The sequence below is a fragment of the Ovis canadensis genome, chromosome 12, assembly GCF_042477335.2.
Source record: "Ovis canadensis isolate MfBH-ARS-UI-01 breed Bighorn chromosome 12, ARS-UI_OviCan_v2, whole genome shotgun sequence".
Taxonomy (NCBI): Eukaryota; Metazoa; Chordata; class Mammalia; order Artiodactyla; family Bovidae; genus Ovis; species Ovis canadensis.
This window is the reverse complement of record NC_091256.1, coordinates 90,970,378-90,991,376: the sequence shown is the minus strand read 5'-3', so window position 1 is coordinate 90,991,376 and position 20,999 is coordinate 90,970,378. Positions and strand designations below refer to the sequence as shown.

The window sequence follows — 20,999 nt, the reverse complement described above, 5'->3', positions numbered from 1 at the left end:
GCCTGCCCTTAACCCCATCCCCGCTGCTCTTCGGAAGAGGCCGCAGTTCAGGGTGAGTGGGTTTCAGGGTGGATCTTCAGAGAAGTGTAGACCTCACATTTATGGCTAAATTCCTAAAGTGTTTATTTGTTAACTTAAACATTTCACCCCGGGGCTCAGCTGTGACCCTCAAAAGTGCAGACAAGAGGCCCTTTTCTGACCCCTTGGCCAGCAGCACTCCAGAATTTATGCGGCAGCCCCATGCTTGTTTCTGCGACCGATTCCAAGAGGTTGTGTATCATTGCTCAGTCGTGTCCAACTCTTGCGACCCCGTGAACTGCAGCACGCCAGGCTCCCCTTTCCTTCACTGTCTCCTGGAGTTCACCCAAACTCATGTTCGGTGAGTCAGTGATGCCATCCAACCATCTCATCCTCTGTCGTCTCCTCCTCCTGTCTTCAATCTTTCCAAGCATCGGGGTCTTTTGTAATGAGTCAGCTCTTTGCATCACGTAACCAAAGTATTAGAGCTTCAGTGTCAGTCCTTCCAATGAATATTCAGGGCTAATCTCCTTTAGGATGGACTGGTTGGATCTCCTTGCTGTCCAAGGGACTCTCAAGAGTCTTCTCCAACACCACAGTGCAGAAGCATCAATTCTTCGGCGCTCAGCTTTCTTTATAGTCCAACTGTCACATCCATACATGACTACTGGAAAAACCGTAGCTTTGGCTAGATGGATCTTTGTTGGCAAAGTGGTGTCTCTGCTTTTTAACATGCTGTCTAGGTTGGTCATAACTTTCCTTCCAAGGAGTAAGCATCTTTTAATTTTGTGGCTGCAGTCATCGTCCACAGTGATTTTGGAGCCCAAGAAAATAGTCTGGCACTGTTTCCCCATCTATTTCCCATGGAGTGATGGGACCGGATGCCATGATCTTAGTTTTTTGAATGTTGAGCTTTAAGCCAACTTTTTCTGTCTTCTTTCATCAAGAGGCTTTTTAGCTCCTCTTCACTTTCTGCCATAAGGGTGGTGTCATCTGCATGTCTGAGGTTATTGATATTTCTCCTGGCAATCTTGATTCCAGCTTGTGCTTCATCCAGCCCAGCGTTTCTCATGATGTACCCTGTATATAAGTTAAATAAGCAGAGTTGACAATATAAAGCCTTGACGTACTCTTTTACCTCTAAACCAGTCCCTTATTCCAAGTCCAGCTCTAACCGTTGCTTCCTCCCCTTCACAGGTTATATGCAGCAGGATGAAGTGCGCCCCCTTTGGGTTTGCAGTCTGACTGTGAGACTGTTTTAGCAGCTGTGTTCGGCATGCAGTTCTGTGGGTTTATCCACTCCATTTCTGGGTGCATACATTTATGCTTGTATATTCTACCCTCGGGAATTACAAAAATTAGTTTGATCGTGAACCAGAGAATAAAGGACATGTAGATACATAGAAATACAGTAGGTACATAGAAAGGCATACGGGCATTCCCGGTGACTCAGTGGTAAAGAATCCGCCTGCAGTGCAGGAAGTGAGGGTTCCATCCCTGGACCGGAAGGACCCCCTGGAGGAGGAAATGGCAGTCCACTCCAGTATTCCTGCCCGGAGAATCCTACGGACAGAGGGGCCTGGTGGGCGACAGTCTGTGTCTCTGCGCACTGACATCTGTTCTGGGTAAACACGAGGCCCCTGCTGCAGGTGGTCTGTGTGGAGTGGCAGCAGCCGACACAGTAGCCGAGACGCTCCCGTGAGTGTGATAATACGCCGTGTTTGCTGCCTGCTCGCGCAGGCTGAATTTGGAGGCAGCTGACGTCTGCACTTCTGGGGGGCGGGGCGTGGTGAGCACAGTCCGGAATTGTCTGTTCACGGGGGAGCGCGGGAAGCACGCTCCTCCTGGAGGAAGGAGGCGCTGGGACTGCACGTGTTCCTTCTCAAGACGGCGGGCAGGCGGCCGGGCCTCCGTGCACACGCCCTTCCTGAGGGGCGGCTGTGTCCGCTGTGCCGTTGCTTTGGGGCACGCTTTACCGGACGTCATCACTCCTGAACCGTGGAGTTTAGTTTTCTTGGTTTAAGACCTAAGAGGAGACATTAGAAGTGAGTCACGTGGCTCATCCGTTCTGAACTGAAAGCCACTGAGGGAGGCTGGGAGAGCCCTCGGGGAGAGGGTGGGCAGGACACACCACCGCCTGCTGTGTGCGGCGGCCTGCGGGCGCGCACGTGCCGTCAGACGCAGGGGGCGTGCCCTCAGACGCAGGGGGCACGCAGGGCGCGCACGCGCCGTCAGACGCAGGAGGCACGCAGGGCGCACACGTGCCGTCAGACGCAGGGGCACGCAGGGGCCTGCGGCTGGTCCCACGTTGTCGGAGGTTCTGCTGAGCCGACAGCCTGGGACTTCAGTCATAACAGAACCTCCTCTCGCTGCTGAGCCGACGGCCTGGGACTCTGGTTCAGTTATAACAGAGCGTCCAGCGTTGCTGAGCTGCTTCCCTTTGTCTCCCTGGGGGGAATGAAGCGCGGACCCGATGCCCCCTCCTGCCCGTGTGGAAGCACCGTGTGTAGGCCTCTGTCTGGAGGGCGCCTTTCCCGGGCGCTTCGGTGACTCGGCTGAGAGATGAAAGGCCAGACCCTCCGGTGGAGCCCGAGAGGGCCGCTCTCGCCGCGCCGCTGCTCCACGCCGCTGACCGAGCAGCTGCCCCGCGGGGACGCGTGCGCCCAGGTGCGGAGGTCGCGCTTCGTGACGAGGCGGCCTGGAGAGACACGGGGCGCTCCCATCCCTGGCCGCCCGGTGCGGCAACGCCGCGCTCCCTGAGAAGCAGATCGGGCTCCACCCAAAGGCGCAGGGCTGGGGCCACCGGGCGGGAAGCGCACGCAACGCTCTCCGGGGCTGGCGCCGTGTCATTGAGAAGGGAGACAAGAAGTGCTTGTCGCCAGCGTGAAGAAAGCGTCAAACATACAAAAGGACCAGTGGATGAAGAAAGAGCTGAGCTTTACCTTTCCGGAGAAGTCATCCCTGTCCCTGCACTCCGGGCGCTGCCTGCTGCCCGCCCTTCCCCGCCGTCTGGGGACGCCTTGCTGACGCCGGGGCTCCCCGCCGGGCCGCTGCGCCTCGCTCGCCTCTCGCCGGCTGCGTCTCTCCTGCCACGTCGTCCCCTGAGAGGGCTTGTCTCCCCGTCTGTAGGGTGGTCGTCCCTTTCCGTGTGGGGCAGAGGGCCGGGCGAGATGATGGGTGTTAGAGACAGACGCGGAGGGCTTGACGGGCGTCGGTGCTGCCGAGACACAGACGCGAGACCCGCACGGACCACGGGGAGCAGCTGCCCGTGAGGAAGGGGCCGCCGCACCCGGGGCGGTGCCGGCTCGCGGGGTCTCAGCTCGGCCAGCGCCTGACCCTCCCAGCCTGCCGCGCTGCGGCGGTGTCTGCTCGGTGTCTCTCTTCTAAGTGGGAAGGTCTGAGGAAGGCGCGCCCCCAGAGACGGGAGTGGCCGTGTGAGTGGGCTGCAGAAGGTCAGACTTGCAGGTCTGAGCCCCAAGATCGCCGCCTTTTGGACACGTGAACCGGCTCACGGTAGAACTGGCCGGTCCTCCTAGGGGGTTTTGGGTTGGGAATGGCTCAGGGCCCCGGTATAGCCGTTCCAGCCTGTGTTCCTCAGAGCAGCGCCAGTTCCCTTGATTCAGCGTCAGAAGTTGCTCAGAAGGGTGGGGAAGATACCAGGGCATTGGAGGGAAGGGGGCTTGCTGGGGACGGGGGAGGCAAAGCGCCCGTTGCACCGGGGGCGGGAGGCGGGACTGCTCCTGAGAGCCTTGTTACTTCAGGGACTGAGCTGCTGGCTGAGAAAGCGCTTGGCCGGGAAATGTTGGCTACAGTGGCGACGACACAGGGCACGAGAGATTGAACTTGAGATGTTTCAAGGCCAAACGCAGAGCCCTTCTACCCCAAGCGGAGGAATTCCTCTGCTTAACTCTGGACTCCCCGCAGCCCTGTCCTCTGCTTGCTCCCCCTGGCTCTCTCCCCCTGTCTGATCCTCCAGTGATGGCATTTTGTAAAACCCTGCCGAGCTGTGTTCTCAGAGGCTCCGCTGGCAGGGTCTCTTGTGCCGAGAGCTTCCTCCGCCGTGGCCAGAGTTTCAACTTGCGGCTTCCTCACGGGGCGGCAGCAGTGACGTGTGGTCACACTTGGACACGAAGGGCCTCCGTTGCTTTGCTGCCTGTCTGGGCTTTGTCGCTCGCGGGCCCAGATGTGGAAGAGTCCCGGCTCCCCCGGGAGATGCCTCTGAGAAGCGGGGCGGGGGGTGGGGGCCACGGCTTCGCCCCCAGGGCCCCCCTGCGTTCCCAGGAGCCGCGGGCTCTCTTCTCCTCCTGCAAGTGGCAACCCGAATTCCGAGTGGAAAGCGCATCTTGGCCCTTGGCCCTCGGCCAGCATTCCTCGCTGAGCGAATAGGATTTGGAATGTCAGCGTGGAGGGCGGGAACATGTGGGGCGCGTGTTTATATGTAAGAGCAGCCTCCTTGGACTTCCCCAGACCGCTTCCTTCTGAGCCCTGGCTCCCTTGTTTACAGTTGGTGTCTGTGTGTTTCAGTCCTCTAAGCTGCGTTTGTCACGGCCGATGGCCACAGGGCCCAGTGCAGCCCCGGTGCCTGGCTCTGGGAGGCGGCGTGGTGTCCAGGGGGCTGGTGTGCCCTCCCTGCAGATGAGTACAGGGCGGCTGTTCACCGGCACGACCTCCCGGGCGTGACCTGTGGTCCCAGAGCCTGGACCTCGTTCTGTGGGCGCAGGCCTCCAAGAGAAGCTCCTCGGGGAGAAGCAGGCTAGGCTGGACTGGACGTGCTCAGACCCAGCGTGGACTCACCGACGGGGCCCCCCACCGTGACCCGCTCAGCTCTGAGGTGTGATCAGGGGCGTTCGGTGACCCTGCCCCTCCCCGCACCCCCCCTGGGGCCATGTCTTCCCTGCATGGCCGGGGCAAGGACCTCGCTCGGAGCAGGACGGCCCAGTCGGACTCACCCCCAGCCTCGCCCTCCCCGACGGCCAAGACTCTACGAGTAAGCAGACCCCCTCCATCCGTGCTCTGTCAGGGTGGGGCTGTGGGCTGGGCCCTGGGGTCTGTGGGGTCAGGGCCAGGCTGAGGTCTGGAGTCTGTGGGATCGGGGCCGGGCTGTGGACTGGCTCTGGGGTATGTTGGAGTCGGGCTGGGCCCTGGGGTGTTTTGGGGTCGGGCTGGGCCCTGGGGTCAGGCTGGGCTCTGGGGTCTGCTGGGGTTGGGCTGGGCCCTGGGGTCTGGGCTCGGGGGTAGGCTGTGGGCTGGCCCCTGGGGTCTGTGGGGTCAGGGCCAGGCTGAAGTCTGGGGTCTGGGGTCTGTGGGATCGGGGCCGGGCTGTGGGCTGGCCCTGGGGTGTGATGGAGTCAGGCTGGGCCCTGGGGCCGGGCTGGGCCCTGGGGTCTGGTTGTGGGGGTAGGCTGTGGGCTGGGCTCTAGGGTCTGTGGGGCCGGGCTGGGCTGAGGTCTGGGGTCTGTGGGGTCGGGCTGGGCAGAGGTGCTGCGGGGCGTGTGGAACCAGCTGGCCAGGAGCTGCTCAACAGGAGGTTTCTGCCCTGAAAATGGCCTTGGAAAGCTCAGGTGGAGCTCCTCCCCGACGGCAGAATGGAGGCTGGCTGTGGTCAGCGGTCCCTTCCTGTGAAGTAGGGGTCGACGCTGTGTCCCTGGGGCAGCCCCCAGGGCTGCAGAAGCGCCTGCGGTGACCTCAGGCGTGCTCAGGCTCTGTGTGTGTGCGGGGCATCTCTGAGTGACGGACAGCAGAGGGCAGGCGTTCCGGACACGGGGTCCTAGTCCTCGGTGGCCGTCAGGAAATTCTGTGCTGGAGAAGCTGAAGGCGCCCCTGCTGGCTGTGAGGGTCCCGGCGGCTCCCGCTCCAGGGCGCGTGTCTGCACGTGGCCGCAATCGCCCTGCTGGGGGGGTCAGGGGTCGGGGCGGCTCCTCCTGGGTGGGGGTTTAGCACGGCTCCCTTATTTGGAGGGGAACCCTGAGGGAGGCTTGTGTGTCTCCTGAGCGGTTCTGTGTCTGTTTTCAGTGTCTTTCTCACCGTGTGAGTGACTGCAGGGCCTCTCCTGTGTGTGTCCTGGGAATGTGGGGGCCTCTTTGCACGTGGCCTCGCTGCTGTCATCCCCAAGGAGCTGGGGCGCCTGCGCCCCGCGGCTTCCAGGCAGGGCCCGCAGGTGGGGGCAGCCGGGCCGTCCTGTGGTGAGAGGAGCCCCGGTCAGCATCGCTCAGCCCCGGGGCCGCTCCCAGAGCAGTGCCTCCCAGCGGCACCCTGCTCGCGTCTCCAGGGACACCCCTTTCCCGTGCCGAGGAGCCCGTGTCCTCTCTGCACGGGCTGCGGCTTGCTTCCTGTGTTGGTCCCCAACGGCCACTCGCCCCCCAACTTTTGGGCCAAGGCCACGGTGGAGAGAGTCGAGGCTCTGGGGTAGAGCGGCTGAAACCTGGCCTGGGTGCCGCTTCCCAGGTCAGAGGGCGGCCAGGCTCCCACTGCCAGCTGCAGCCCCAGGGACCCGGGCAGCCTGGGCCTGTGCTGCGGAAAGCATTCATGCTCCCCTTGGGTGTCAGACACGCAGACTAACCCGGGGCTGTCGACAGTCAGAACGGGCGGGGAAGCCCTGACTTCATCTCCCAGTGGGCCTCGGCTCGTGTCCTGTGGGGTCCACGCTGGCATCTCCCCTGCCGTCCAGCGCTGCTTCTGGGAGCGTGTGTGGCACAGACGCCCCGAGGACAGGCCGGGCCCCGGTTAAGAGCCCCAGGTGCCTGCCGAGGGTGCTGCCATCCCCGCATCCTCCCCAGAGAGCGCGAAACCCAGCCCGGCCCCTTGTCAGCAAGCAGACAGCAACTACTCGTGAGGGTTGAGGACCCCCAGCTCACTGGCGGCTGTTGCGAGCTTGGGTGGCTCTGGGGCGTGGTGGGGCCCCCTCCAGGGCAGAGTCGCTGGCCTGCCGGCAGAGGACCTGGGACACCCTGCTGGGAACAGCCGTCCTGCTGGAGGCGACACACCACCAGAGCTGGTTCTGCAGGCCCGAGGCTCGAAGCCCCCACTGAGAAAAATTGTGTCGTCCAAAGGGCTAAACAGCAAATGCTTCCATTTTCCTTTCCTGTAAGGAAAACATCCTCAGGGGAGTTGTGAAGTTACGGCTGTCTCGTGGGGGAGTTAGGGCACGTTGCTCTTCAGTGTTCAGGAAGCCTGTAAACTGCAGCTCAAACGGGTTATTTCTGACTCCAGAAAACAAATGACGGTGCGTTTTCAGCAGTTGAAAACTGAAGCTGTCTTATCACGCTTCTAAACTCCCGGCAGCGTCTGGCGCTTCTAACGTTATGTTCGTCGGCATTTCTGTACTTGGTAAAACAGCGACCTTTTTAAGAAAATGTAGTAAGCTAATGTTTGCCTAGAGATTGTGCAGCTAACATCCTCCTTGATATTCACTTAGGTGCAAAAGACAGTGCATGTCCTCCCCAACCAAGGGTGCTGTTTCCTTTCTCTAGTTTGTAGTTTTAAAATAATAAACGTGTTTCATTCTCTGAACCCCTATTATACTGCTACACATGGCTTTAAATCCAGCCCCATAAGGAAGGCACCCACCACCCGCCCTCCTGACCCGCAGTGCTGGCCTCCACCGCCCTTTCACACCAGACTCACACTAGTTCAGCATCTCCGTCTGGAAACTGAGCGGTGGTCCCCGAGTGACAGGCCTGCCGTCTCTGGCCTCTTGCTCAGGGAAAGCCAGACAGCTTCCAGAGCCCCACGTGAGTCTGGCAGGCGCCTCCTCCCGTGTGGATTGATGAGCACCTGAAGGTCGGCCTCTCCTCGAACCCTGAGCAGCTCCGCCAGGCGCCCGGCTCACACTCCCACTGGTTCAGTCACTCAGTCGTGTCCGACTCTTCGCGACCCCATGGGGGGCAGCACACCAGGCTTCCCTGTCCTTAACCAACTCCCAGAGTTTGCTCAAACTCATGTCCATTGAATCAGTGATGCCATTCAAACTGCTTTTTGATGTAATTTTCCAGTATTAAAAAAAATAATCCTGAGCTACTGATATATTAGATGCCTCTAGCTCTTTTTTGCTCTTTAATCACTGTGACTTATTGGGTTTCAAGTTTATAAATTCTCTTATTTTAAAAACTAGTCAGTTTAGATGGTTGAGTATTTTTAAATCATCTTGAAAGTAAGAACCAGGTAACCTCTGGTCAATATTCTCAAAATATTATTTGCTAATTTACCAAAATATTCCTTAGTACAGGGCATACCCCGAGGTAACACGCCTGAGAAAGGCTGACGTCTACAGAGCTTGGTTGGCATTGTTGTACCAAACAGTCTTGAAGTAAGTGGGGCATCAGCTGCACCCTGGGAGTCTTTCAATTAGACAGATTTTCTTTGAATTGGTTGGTATTTATGATAATAGGATTTGACCTGCATCTATAAACCAAGATCAGTAGCATTTTCCCCGTGTAACCTGGATTGTTACTCCTTCAAGACTTACATCTCAACAGAAAATACACAGATTTTACATATTTTTCACCCTAGCTATTAATGTGAATAAAGGGAACATTTTACCAGCTAAAACTGTAACCAGCTATACAAACTAACGAGGGTATGTTTGGTGTTGGGTCCTGTGGCAACAGGGAGTGCTTGCCCACCCCATGAGGCGTCTTCCTCCCAGAGGGGAGAGACCACCCCACAAAGCACTTGTCTCCTTGCCTGCCCCCGTTTGCCGAGCCTGGTGTCTCCCTGCCTGGCCCCCCTTGCTGAGCCCGGTGTCTCCCTGCCTGGCCCCTCCCTTGCTGAGTCCACTGTCTCCAGCCCTGCCCACCCCCTTGCTGAGCCCGGTGTCTCCAGCCCTGCCCCCCACATCAGCCCCTGTGGCAGACGGCGAGCAGCCCCGTAGGTGTCGCTTTCTGCTGCTCCCACCATCCTGACCCGGCACTTCCCGTCTGGGATGCCGTCTTGACTCCACTTTAGGACCTGTTGCCCCAGGATGAGAAGTGTTGTCTGGGTGAATAATACAGACCAAGGGTGCAGGCAGCTAGCTGTCACTTTCTAATCAGAACCACTGGTGTGCTGGGTTTGGTTTGGTCTTTTAAATCCACTGAGTAAAAGCTAGTCAGCAGTAACTCTACAGGAGAAAGCTCCTCACGAGAACGGGAGGACCTGTCGGCATGGAAGCAGGCCCCACCACCCCCGGAGCGGTGCCCGAGTCCTGGGTGGGCTGGGCTGGCCGCAGAGGAGAGGCCTGCAGCCCGGAGGCTGGTTCCGGGACCTTCGTCACCATGGTGGATCCTCCCTGGGGACCGTTCCACGTGCAACGGGCCGATGCTAGACCCGGGAGTGAGACGGAAGGACTCCCTGCCTGGAGGCCTGCCGGCTCACATGGGAGACGAGGGGCAGAGGGAGCCTTGTGGTCTAGGCGCGGGCGTGGCGCTGGCTGCAGGAGGCCCGTCAGGCGGTAGGCGCGTCCACCTGGAGGGCGGGCAGGGGGGCCCTGCGTGACCCGCAGACCCCAGTATGGGCAGCTCCGGAGAAGGTGGTAGACACAGCCCCGCGGCGGGGCAGGCCGGGTGCCCCAGATGGCGACGTGTCCAGTGAGAAGTGCTTTGGGAGGCTCAGGAGTGATGGGAGGTGGTTGGTATGAAGCTCAGGAGAAAATCACGGGCAGAGAGTGCTGAGGTGTGTGACCTAAACTGCGGGCAGACATGGGCAGACTGTGTGGGCAGCAGCAGGGAGCAAAGCCCGGGGCGGAGCAGCAGCGGGCAGGGCTCCTCCCAGGCCGCCCCTGCGGGCAGCCAGGGCCCACGTCTGGCTGTTACGGTGACGAGCCTCCGTCCCGAAGAGCCCAGGAGTGGAGGGTCACGAGGGCAGAGGGGCTGAGAGGCAGAGGCTCCAGTCCGCCTTCAGCATGGCCCTCGTCTCCCGTCTGAGATGGTTCCAGGGCCCAGCACGGCTCTCACTGTTTCTCGGCCTCGTCCCCCGTGGGCGGGCCGACGGTTACAGTCAGGAGACGGGAGAGGCTCGAGCCGGCCTTTCGTCCCTCTGGTTTCTGGTCCTGAGTGTATGTCCTGCAGGGGCCAGTGCGGCCCCAGCCCGGAGCCCCACTGCCTTCTCGGACTGCAGAGCAGGCATCCTCCCCAGGAGGCCTGGACTTGACTGCTGTCCTCTTCCCAGTGAGAGCAGCGTCTTTGTGTCAGAGCGTCGACCTCTTGAGTGATTATCAGAGAGAGAGTGTAACTGTTTGGACAGTCAAATAATAACCCGAAGTGCCCATGGGTTAGAGAGGGTAAGTAGGGATTAGCCTGGATAATCAAAATCTACAGATAATCAAAACCCTGGCTTGTGGGCAGGGGTGCACTTGAGCTCACTCCTCTGGCGGCCTGAAGCCCCACAGCCCGAGGGGCCAGGTGAGCGGGCAGTGGAGGCCGATGCTGACGAGCTCCCTCAGTGCCTGTGCCGTGCAGACCCAGGACCCGTGCCCCTGCATGCTCCGTGTGGGCTGGGCACCCCGACCAGAACCACAAGAGCCAGCCCGTGGTCCCTGGTCCTCGTCACCTGGCCCGTGAAGGCCGCCTGGGGAGGGTGCTTTGTTCCTGGGTCCGTGACAGTTTGCGGGTGGTGTTTAAGTGCAGGGGGCTTGCCCTGGGCTCTTCAGGGAAACTTCAGCATGTTTGTGTACTCCCTTCTACTACCAGTACATTTTGTGAACTCCCCAAAGGTCTGTGGGGCTTTCCTGGTGGCTCAGACGGTGAAGAACCTGCCTGCAGTGCAGGAGACCTGTGTTCGATCCCTGTGTCGGGAAGATCCCCTGGAGAAGAGCATGGCAGCCCACTCCCATATTCTTGCCTGGAGAGTCCTCAGGGCCAGAGGGGCCTAGTGGGCTACAGTCACGGGCTCGCAGAGTCAGACGCGACTGAGCGACTGAGCACAGCCCAAGAGGTGTGGGAATTCTTCAGAAACGGGGAATGTCCACAGGGAAAGGTGCCGGCCTGGATGGAATGGAGACGGGGCTGGCGTGACCAGAGGGGCAGCAGGGCTGGACCTCTGCCGGCGGGGGGACACACTAGAGCTCGTGCAGCGACAGCTGGGCACCTCGTTCCCACAAGCCACCCACACGGCTCGTCACGACCTGCCAGTGAGAGTTTTCAGAAACATCTCCAGGAACTGAATGTAATTCCTGCGTTTCTTGACCCCATTGTTTTACTTTCCGCGTGCAGTAAGTACTTGGTAAAGACAAATGGGGTAGAATTCGATGAAGTCAGATGTAGTTGAATACTTTTAAAAGTTGGGTTTTGCCTGCAAGTGTTGCCCGGAGGACACCCACCTGCCCGCGTGTCGTGCTCCCGGCATTGTTGACTCAGGCTGTGAGCCGGCAGCCAGCCGCCGCTGCGGGGCCGTGCGCTGTGGACACTTCCTCCCCTGGGGTGCGGGGTGAGCTTGGCCGAGCCTCTCACCGTGGGGCTTTCCAGAGCATCCCGAGCTGGTGTCCTGGCCTGGCTGGGGCCTGTGACCGGGCTCACGCGTTTCTCCCTGGACTGTGTCGTGGGCACGCGGCCCTCGGCAGGGCGGGCCTGACCCAGCACCAGCCCTGAGCACAGAGCGTCCCAGGCTGACGGCGGGGGAGCAGGGGAGTGTGACAGGCGGCCCCGTCCCTGTCGGAGGCGGGGGCTGCGGGACCGGCCCAGGGGCACAGTGGGGCAGGACCTGGCCCACACGGACGGCAGATGTGAAAGAGGAGAGAGTCCAGCGGGGACCTGGTGACACCCATCCCCAGATCTGGGAAGCGCCCGACCCCGCCTGGACACCGCCACTCTCTGCACAGAGGGACGGTTTCCTTCCCTGCCCCGGCGCGTAGTCCTGGATGCTGGGACAGCCCGGACTCAGGAAGGCCCTGTTCAGAGCTGGAGCCCCCGGCCACCGGTTCGAGGCCCTGTTCAGAGCTGGAGCCCCCAGCCACCGGTTCGGGCTTCCCAGAGCCCGAGGCCGTGTTTATGTGTGGGGAGGGGCTCTCAGAGGCTTGGCGTCGCGTGGACGTTCTCGGGCGCGGCCAGGTGTGCCGTGGGTCCTCATCTGGGTGCGAGGCAGACGCTGGCTTGGCGCCCGCTGCGTCCTCTGCAGGGAGCGAGGAAACAGGCTTTCCCACGGCTCTGGGGTCAGCCCGCTAGTCTCGGCCTGGGCACGTGACGCGGTCCGCCTCTCCCTTGGGCCCAGCCTCCAGAGCCACGGTTTTATTTTAAACTTGGTCAGAAGAGTTTGGTTTTAATTATCCACCTTCCTGAACTCCCAGTAACTCCAAGCTAAAAGCTTTTGTGGGGATTTTTCTAAGCCAGCCGCTGGTGTTTCGAGAGCCTCTACATTTCACAAATGAAAACCAGCCTGGCCCCGTCCCGTTCCAGGACGGCCTTGTGAATTCCCAGCGCCCTCGGCCCTACTGTCTTATTAGAAACAGGCCCCAGCCAGTGAGGTCGTTACGGGAGAATTCGGGAGGTGTGGGAGGGAGGAGCCAGCTTCTTGGTTTGGGAGCATTTCTGAGCTGTGGTCTGTCTGGGTCCTCCTCCTCCTCCTCACTTTCTGTTTTCCGTGTGTGTGCTGCTCTCTGAGCAGCTTGTCTTCTCTGCTGCTGAGGCCCCAGGTTGGGCTGTAAAGGCTGTGAGAGCGACTGAGCAGTCTACCTCCAGCCCAGAGGCAGCACAGAGTCCCGCCTCGTGGCCAACGGCGCTGGTCTTCAGTGCCAGCAGAGCAACGGCGTCTCTCACCAGGAGTCCTTCCTGAGACGTGCGGACTGGAGCACGGGCTGCCAGACGCCGGTACTCACCTGCGGCTCCGGAGGGCTGGGGACTCGGGTCGTGTCCAAAGCACAGGTGCAAGGACGCCGTGCCTGTCCTCTGAGGGCGCAGCCTGGCTGGGCCTGGTCCCTCGCTGACCCTGGGGCGGCTCCGGCTCCTCCCCGGGGGCCCTGGGCCTTTCCCCAACTCCCGTGATGTCCTTGATGGGCTCACCGCCCACTCTCCCGGCCCACTCCAACCACTCCCTGCAGGGATGGGTGCACGCTTCCGAATGAGGTGCAGTGTCCGGATGACAGGGAGCTGGGCTTAGTGAGTGACAGCTCCTTTGATCAAGAAACCCAGACTTCTCTCTCCCTAAACGTAGCTGGTGTTTCTCCGTTAGATGCCAGGTTATCTAGGGCATAAAGAAGCCGGGCACAGCAGCAGTGTCTGGAACACGGTCTCAGCACCAGCACCGCGCCGTCCAAGGCTGGGGCTGCGTCCCGAGGCCTCTACCCGTCCGGGCCCGCCTGCCCTCGCGGCTCTCAGAAGCCTCCTGGGCTCGCTGCTGCAGGGACAGTGCCGTCTCTAGAAACCCAGGGGTTCTCCTCTGAAGTGGTACGTGTGTAGCCGAGCTGCCTCACCTGTTCCCAGATCGTGTCTCCTGAGACTCACACTCTCCTCTGAGGAGCCGGTCACCTCGAAATGTGGCTGAGGCTCGTCCTTAAAGGTGGTGGTAAAAAGCCGAGGCTCCCAGAGGGCTCAGGTGGTCACTAGTTGGGAGGGGCGGAGGACATGGTGGGAGGAGGCTCTTCTCCTCTGACCCCAGCTTCGGGTGATTCCTGCTCGTCCCCGCCTTCTGGTGGGAGCCCACCTGAGTGGGTCTTGCTCCGTGAGAAGCGCGGCCCCACGGGAGAAGCGGGCGTGTATTCCTCCAGCCCCCCAGGCGGCCCCTCGGGGAGCCGCGGGCTGTCCTGAGGGCGGCGTGGCAGGGCTGGCCCACCGTCTGTGTAGCGTCCTCAGCGGAGGCCATGCTGTGTGTCCCCTGCGTGTGATCTGCCCCACCTGAGGACCGCAGGGGCGTGACGGCGGGAACCCACCCCCTTGGGGAGGTCACCACTCCTGCCCTGAGAGGAGCGAGTCCTGGACCTGACTCGTGAGCTCTGATGGAGACAGACCTGGTGAACGCTGAATTTCCTGTCTTCACCAGAGACAGTCCGCACTGCAGAATTTAAAGCTGGAGACGCAGCTACAGTCTCACCCGACAGGTCACACACTTACAGAGAGGACGTCAGGAACCCCCAAGCAGTAAATCTGTGGGCCACCAAACCAAGCCCATCTGCAGACACCCTGCCGGGGGGCGCAGGCTTCTGTAGGAGAGATGGGAAGGGATGGTCGTGTGCGCGAGGTGGGTGGGGGAGCCCGAGGGCTGGGCCGGGCCTGTGCTGAGCGCCCCCGGGGGCGTCACCCGGAGGGCGGGGGCCCTGGGGCGCGTGAGCAGCACCGTCTCCCCGCCGTCTCTCCTCGCCCCGCTCCGTCTGCCCCCACTGCTCAGGCAGGCCTGCCGGCCGCGCTCTCGGTGCCCCGGCTCGGCCTCCCTGCAGGCCCTGCGCAGCGGTCTTTGTTCGCTGGGGCCCTTGCTGTCCCCAGCCCGGGTTTGGCCTCACTTCTCTGGGGTCTGGGTGTGTCCTGATGGGCAGGCCCCGGCCGTGAGCCCTCCACCCCTGGCACAGCCCCTGGGGGCAGCTTGAGCGCTGGCACTCAGGCCAGGCGACGTGCTGGGCTGGTGAAGAGGGGCGGGGCCGGGCGTTACGGAGGTGAGTCAGGAGGACCCCCGAGCCGTTGCCAGTGTCTGGCCCCAGGTCAGAAGAAGGCGCAGGCCCCGTCGGCGGTGGGGTGGGTCTTCACCCCAAACGCTCACGTCCAGCTGCACGCAGGGCACCTGGGGCCGCGGCGCCATTCACAGAGGAAGGCCGGCTCTTGGCCTGTCGAGGGGACACCTGCCAGCCGGAGGTCCGGGTGGAGGTCCGGTGGGGCGCTGTGGAAAGCAGAGCTGGTGGGCGTGAGCCCGGGTCGGGCGAGGGTCTCGGGGATGGCACCTCGCAGCTGGGTCACTGGGTTGGGGCCCGCGGCCCGCGGGGTGGGGCACCATCCCCAGGAAGGCCCAGCCCGGCGGGAACCTGCGCGTCCTGTTCCTCGCCCTCCTGCCTCTGTCTCCCCCCATCGATACTGTTATTAACTCCTCAGGAGAGAAAAATAAATATGTCTACGTCGATGGAGGTCTTTTTGGGTTTTTGCCTGAGTTCTTTCATTAGAAAAGTGGAGATAAAGGGTAAAGGTCATCTGTGATCGAAAATACACGTGAAGCAGCCGCACTGTTTCGCTGGTGCTCGCAGTGGCCCTAAGCGGGTGGGCTCCCAGCTGAGGCCTGTGAGCCCCTCCTCCTGAGGCCTCAGTGCTTTCTCGCTCTGCTCCTCCCACCGTCCTGGGAGCAAGGGGGCCTCTGCCTGCCCTCCTCTCCCTTCATGAGGGGCCTGGGGGCAGTGGGGACGGTCCTGGGCCTTCACAGAGCAGATGAGGGCGTCCCCGAGAGCAGGGCTGGGTGTGAATGGAAGGCGATGGGTAGACGGGACGCTGAGACGCAGAGATGCAGAGAGGCGGCCCGTCACAGGCCTGCGTGGCCCTGGGACACAGGGCCGTTTGTTGGGGGCTGGCGGTCCTGTCACAGGTTACTGAACCCCAGCTTAACGTGATGCACTCCCCCGCCCCCCACCAGCCACAAGTCTTGAGAGTCCTGGGCACGTGGGGCGGTGCTTTGCTCAGCAGCCTTTCCTTGGCCTGCGAAGCTGCACCCCGTCTGCAGCTGTGGAGCTGGGGTGTCTGGTTGGAAAGTACACTTGGGAATGAAAACGGCCGACGTCGGCCTGCGGCTGACTGACCTCTTGTTTCTCTCCCTTCTGCAGCGTGAGCGACTCTCCAGGTAAGGCCCGCCCTGCGCCACCCCCGTGAGTATGCGTGCTTGCCCGCGCCGCCGCCCGCCTCAGCCTCTCTGTGTCCTCTCTCCTCCTCTCCTCGCCCGCCTCAGCCTCTCTGTGTCCTCTCTCCTCCTCTCCTCGCCCGCCTCAGCCTCTCTGTGTCCTCTCTCCTCCTCTCCTCGCCCGCCTCAGCCTCTCTGTGTCCTCTCTCCTCACCCCCACACAACCCCTCCATGCACACCACGCTGTGTCCTGCCTCCACCTCGGTTCCCCTGGGCTCGGGGGGCGTGAGCATCCCGACAGACAGACGGCTGGACAGACAGTCTCAGTGGGAAGCAGCTGGGCCCCGAGGGCGGTGCTGGTGGCGCTTGGGGCAGAGGGGTGGCCAGTCGGACCCATGGTTCTGGGTCAGGGGCCCCAGCCTGCTCCCTGTACCCAGGTGGGCCCAGGGGAAGTTTGTCCAGTGAGCTACAGCCCTGAAAACTCGAAGAATGTCAGGGTTTGGGGAGGGGTCCTCTGTAACTTTCTGCCGAGTACCTAAGGGCAGACTTGGTCTTCCTGAAGAACGAGGTAAGAGTGGAGACCGTCGGTCCCCAGGCTCGTGACCCCTCTGATGACCCTGAGAGGGACAGGGGTGCGTGGTTACGGGAGGTGTGGGCGGATCCGTCTCGTGACGGAGCCGCCGCTTCCTTGTTGATAGACCCTAAAATCCACACACTGGCGCGTGTCCTCCCCACGCGTGTCCTCTCGCCAGCACCAGCTGAGGGTAACTCTAATTTCCCTCTAACCCAGAAGAAAATTAATTTTGCAGATTGGTGGAGAGAAGCGCTTTACTCCGGTTAATTTCTTGTGAACTCTGTTACATTACAATGCCATTTATGAAAAAAAATTTCCCTGCCAACTTCAAAATATGCTGTAAAACTGTAGCGAGTAGATCAGTGAGGTCCTCAAAATCGGTGGAACCAGCCAACAGCCCCCGGAGTCACACGTGACTTCTAGCTTCGTCGAGAGGAATCCATCTCACTACATAAGATTCAGATCTCTGCTAGTGAAGAGACTGAAGTGGGAAAAACACTTCTTGCAGCTTACGTTAGTTCTGAGGCTTCCCTGGTGGCTCAGCTGGTAAAGAACCCACCTGCAGTGCAGGAGACCCTGGTTTGATTCCTGGGTTGGGAAGATCTGCTGGAGAAAAGAATGGCTGCCCGTGGTAGCATTCTGGCCTGGAGAACTCCACAGACTGTATAGTCCTTTGGGTCGCAAAGAGTTGGCTGCAAGTGAGCGACTTTCACTTCAGGTTTAAAAGCTCTGCTGTGTGTAGGATGCTCGGTATATTTCCTTCTCGACCAGACAGTTCCACTGCTACAATTTTACGCTAAGAAAGTAACTGAACAGATAGACTAAGGCTTATAGACAGGTCAGTGTGTGCCTTGCAGAAGGCAACGTCATCCCAGTCCAGTATTCCTGCTTGTAGAATCTCATGGCTAGGGGAGCCTGGCGGGCTACCGTCCCTGGGGTCGCAAAGTCAGACACGACCTCAGTGCCGTAGCACAGACCGTGTGGGCCTTTCAGTAGAGGATTAAGCGCTCACGCAGCCATACCGGGGAAGTCTCCACAATCATCTTTCCTTTATTGAGGGAGGCCTGTCCTTCTGTGCGTGTGGGGTGCCCGTGGCCGTTGGGAGCAGGTGCAGGGGAGGAGAGGAGAGGCAGACACGGAAAGTGTTCTCCGAATTTGTTTACAGAAGTGTCTGTTCCCACCGCCACGTCTAACATCCTGCAGGAACCCGGACTAAGCTGTTGACAGAGACTGTCCTGGGGCAGGGCTTGGGGTGGCTTTCACTTTCTGTTTAGGAGCTTCGATACCCGTGCTTAAGCTGTTCAGTGAGCAGTACCGCTTTTATAATCAGGAAAGTCAGTGAAGGGATTTCTGTTTACAAAAGGTGTTTTTTTAAGTGTAAGAAGAAAAAGAACGCTGCTGCAGGACGCAGCCTCCCTCTGAGGACGGAGTGGCCCTCGGGGTCCTGGGCGCCGCCCCCCCCAGCTCTGCCTCTTCTGGCGCCTGGATCCCACCCACCTCCGAGCAGCGCCCACAGGACAGGGCCATGGGCAGACGCTCCGGAGCCGGGCCTTCGCGCGTCCTGGTTCAGGGTGGAGCCCGGCAGGGCCAGTCCGTCTGTGGCCGTTCATGGGCTGCATTTTAGCTTGGAAACATCAAAGCCCCAGACAAACAGGAACACTGTTAGGGACCCACTCAGTCTGTGATCCACTCTCGGACCAGCCAGTTCTGGAACAAAGCTGCCGTCCGCCCCAAGCATGCAGCCCCTACAGGCTGTGAAGTCCTGTCCTGGGCATGGCTGCCCCCATGTGGCGTCCAGAGGAGGGGTGGATGGTGAGCTCGCCTGCCCCGGGCCTTCCTCGCCCACCCCAGCTCTGAGCGCCAGGCCCACGTGTTTCTGACTTCATTGGAATAATTTTGTAAGAGCCTCTGAGATCCAAGAAACTTGCTTTTAAAAGCACTCTCTCGAGGGAAGGTATTCACCCCGAAGCTAGTGTGAAAAGCTCTGAGATTTCAGCCAGCACAAGCGTGTAAACTGCCAACTTGAAGCCCATTGTGTGCTGGGTGTGGGCTGGCCCCCTGCCCAGGTGGGCAGGCATGCCCTGTGGCACTCAGCGCCCCTGGGGAAAGCGTCTGCTGCCTTTTAGCGTCTCCCCCTACACCTTGCTGTTCTCGGAACCAGCTTCCCCTTCCCTGTGTCTCCTGCAGGCTGGAATCTGGAGGCAGCGACGCGTCCACTGAGCGGGCCTCAGCCAGAGCCCGCCGGGAGGCCCGCGAGGCCCGCCTGGCCACCCTGAGCAGCCGCGCAGAGGAGGACGGCAGTAGGGACTACAGGAAGGTGGGCTCCGACTCCGGCCCGCCCCGCTCGGGACAGCCCCGCAGGGCGCCTCGGTCACCCCCCTCTGCCGGCTGCTGTTTCTTGTACAGTAAAAGTGTCCCTGTATCGGGTGCTTAGAGGTGAGGGAAGCAGCAAGGACCGAGAGCTGTGGAAGGGAGAGCAAAGCCATTTGCTTTCAGTGAGCCTCATGAGCCCCAGACACACACGCTGCTCGGTTGCGGTCAGTAACAGTACTCTGGTTTGAGGGTTTATGTTATTTCACGGCTCGTTTCCTTCACTTCTTGCGGAAGAGAACCCAGCTCAAGGGGCCGGCTCAAAACTGTTCCTGTGCGTGAGGTGCCAGGAAAAACTTTTTTGTTACCAAAACGTTTGTCTTGTTGGGCGGAACTTGGCTAACACGGGCACACGTGCAAGGGCGGCCCCAGCGTCCAGCCTCTTCTGTGTGGGAACCAGAGCTCTACACCGCGACGCAGCGTTGCGTCTGCTCTGTCCCCCGCCCTGGAGAGCAGCATTACTGACGGGAGTCTCACCTTCGTGTTCGGTCCCTTGGACCTCACGGTTCCAGCAGCAGGAGGCCTGTCCCCAGCTGCCCACTTGGTGGGGACCTGATTCCTCTCTCCCTCCCCAGCTCTACGAGAGCGCCCTGACCGAGAACCAGAAGCTGAAGACAAAACTTCAGGAGGCCCAGCTCGAGCTGGCGGACGTGAAGTCCAGGCTTGAGAAGATGGCCCAGGTGAGGTGGGGAGAGGAGAACCAGACTTGGATGGGGCAGCGAGGTGGTCAGGACGGCCCTCCCCAGAGATGAGGGGCGGGCTTCACCTGCCATGGGCCATTGCTGGGTCTGTGGGAAGCTGCCTGGAGGCCTGGGGGTGAGAGTTTTGAGTCTTGCCAGGGCGGCCCAGGTGGAGACCAGAGCTGGCTGTCAGTTCTGCCCCAAGATGGGGTCCGAAAGCAGAGATGGAAATGCTGGACCTGAGCCGTGAGCATGTGGCGGGGGACAGTGTCCTCCTAACCCGCAGGCGAGCAGGGGTGCCAGCGCCCGGGGGGCCGGGGTGGGGGCCTGCCCCGGGGGGGGGGGCCTGCCCCGAGGGCTTTCTGGACGGCTCTGCAGTGCAGAGCTGCCTGTCCTGGGAGCTGCCCTTCATCCTCACCCTGGAAGGGCCCCGCCTGCTCAAGGCAGCCGAAGCCGACTTTGTCGTGAAGGGGCTGCCGGGCTGGCCACGCAGGCCTGGGCTGCACGGTTCAGAGGCTGGGGGCGTCCTGTGAGGAGCTCCGCCCCCACTTCCTCTGCAGAAGCTCCAGCAGTGCCTCTGGGTCTTGGCTTCATGGCACAGCGCTCCCACAAGCTGGGGCACTGATGGCGTGGTGGCTGCTGAAGATAAACTCAGCCTCTGCGTCCCTGGGGAAGTGTGTAGACTTTTTAGCCAACTGCTTTACTGGGTGTGTCGGAATATGCTTTGTTTTGCCAAATGCTAGTTACTGAAAGTCAGAAGAAATGCTGGAGCTGCAAGCCAAGCCTCAGCTCTTTACCAAAAATGGCCTGTTCGATGGACAGTGAGGGGGAGGCCTGTCGGCCCCACACATCTGTGTGCAGACGGTTACCACATGGACGCGCGGCGTGTCTGCAGGGAAGGCCCACCCTAACTCGGAGGGCTTAGAGTTAAACCAAGGCAAAACAGAACGAGTTCTTCGCCTGAGTAAGCTAGTTAAGCTCTCCCAATGCAGGTGAAGTAGCCGTGAAATGGCTCCCGCGGCCCCGGCTCAGGCAGGAGGACCGGGGTGCGACTGCCCTGCCCCTTCTCTCCTCCTGCTTCTCGGTGGAGGGAGTGGCCGATGGCCGTGCGCTTCAGAGACATCGGCGAGAGCCTCGGACAGGAGCCTGAAATCCCAAGTCTCTGCTGGTTCTGGCCAGTCCTTCACTGTTTAAGAAAAGAAGCCTCCTCAAGAACGCCAGCGCGCTTTCTGTGTTCACTCAGCGTTTCTGTGCTTGGTACTCAGCATAAGCAGCCACTTTGTCATCAGCGGTCTGTTGGTCATAAGGAATTCTGCCTGGTTCTGAAGTGCTGATAGCAGAAGGGGCCTCGGGGCGTCCCCATGCCCCATCGAGGAGTCCAGCCTTGAAGCTACTCTGCTTTTTGGCTGTGGTGGCTGAATCTTTTTATCTCCTCTCCAAATTATGTGTTAAAAGTAGAGACTCCCCTGGTGGCTCAGAGGTAGAGAACCTGCCTACCAGTGTAGGAGACATGGGTTCAATCCCTGGTCCTCAAAGAACCCACATGCTGAGGAGCAGCCAAGCCCGCACTCCACGAGCCAGAGCCCAAGCCACATGCCTGGAGCCCGTGGTCCCCAGCAGGAGAAGCCACCACAGGACGGCGCCCG

At 60.7% G+C, this 20,999-nt stretch overlaps 1 protein-coding gene across 6 annotated transcripts in view; it reads left to right on the top strand.

The window, feature by feature from the left end:
- The window catches only part of PPP1R12B (protein phosphatase 1 regulatory subunit 12B), a 177,157-nt gene that overhangs the window by 140,494 nt on the left and 15,664 nt on the right, over nucleotides 1–20,999 (top strand). For all 6 annotated transcript variants that reach the window (XM_069545036.1, XM_069545037.1, XM_069545035.1 and 3 more), the window contains 3 exons: nucleotides 15,716–15,732; nucleotides 18,491–18,620; nucleotides 19,249–19,353. In XM_069545036.1, the coding sequence (XP_069401137.1) occupies nucleotides 15,716–15,732; nucleotides 18,491–18,620; nucleotides 19,249–19,353 (252 nt within the window). The remainder of the gene's footprint in view (nucleotides 1–15,715; nucleotides 15,733–18,490; nucleotides 18,621–19,248; nucleotides 19,354–20,999) is intronic.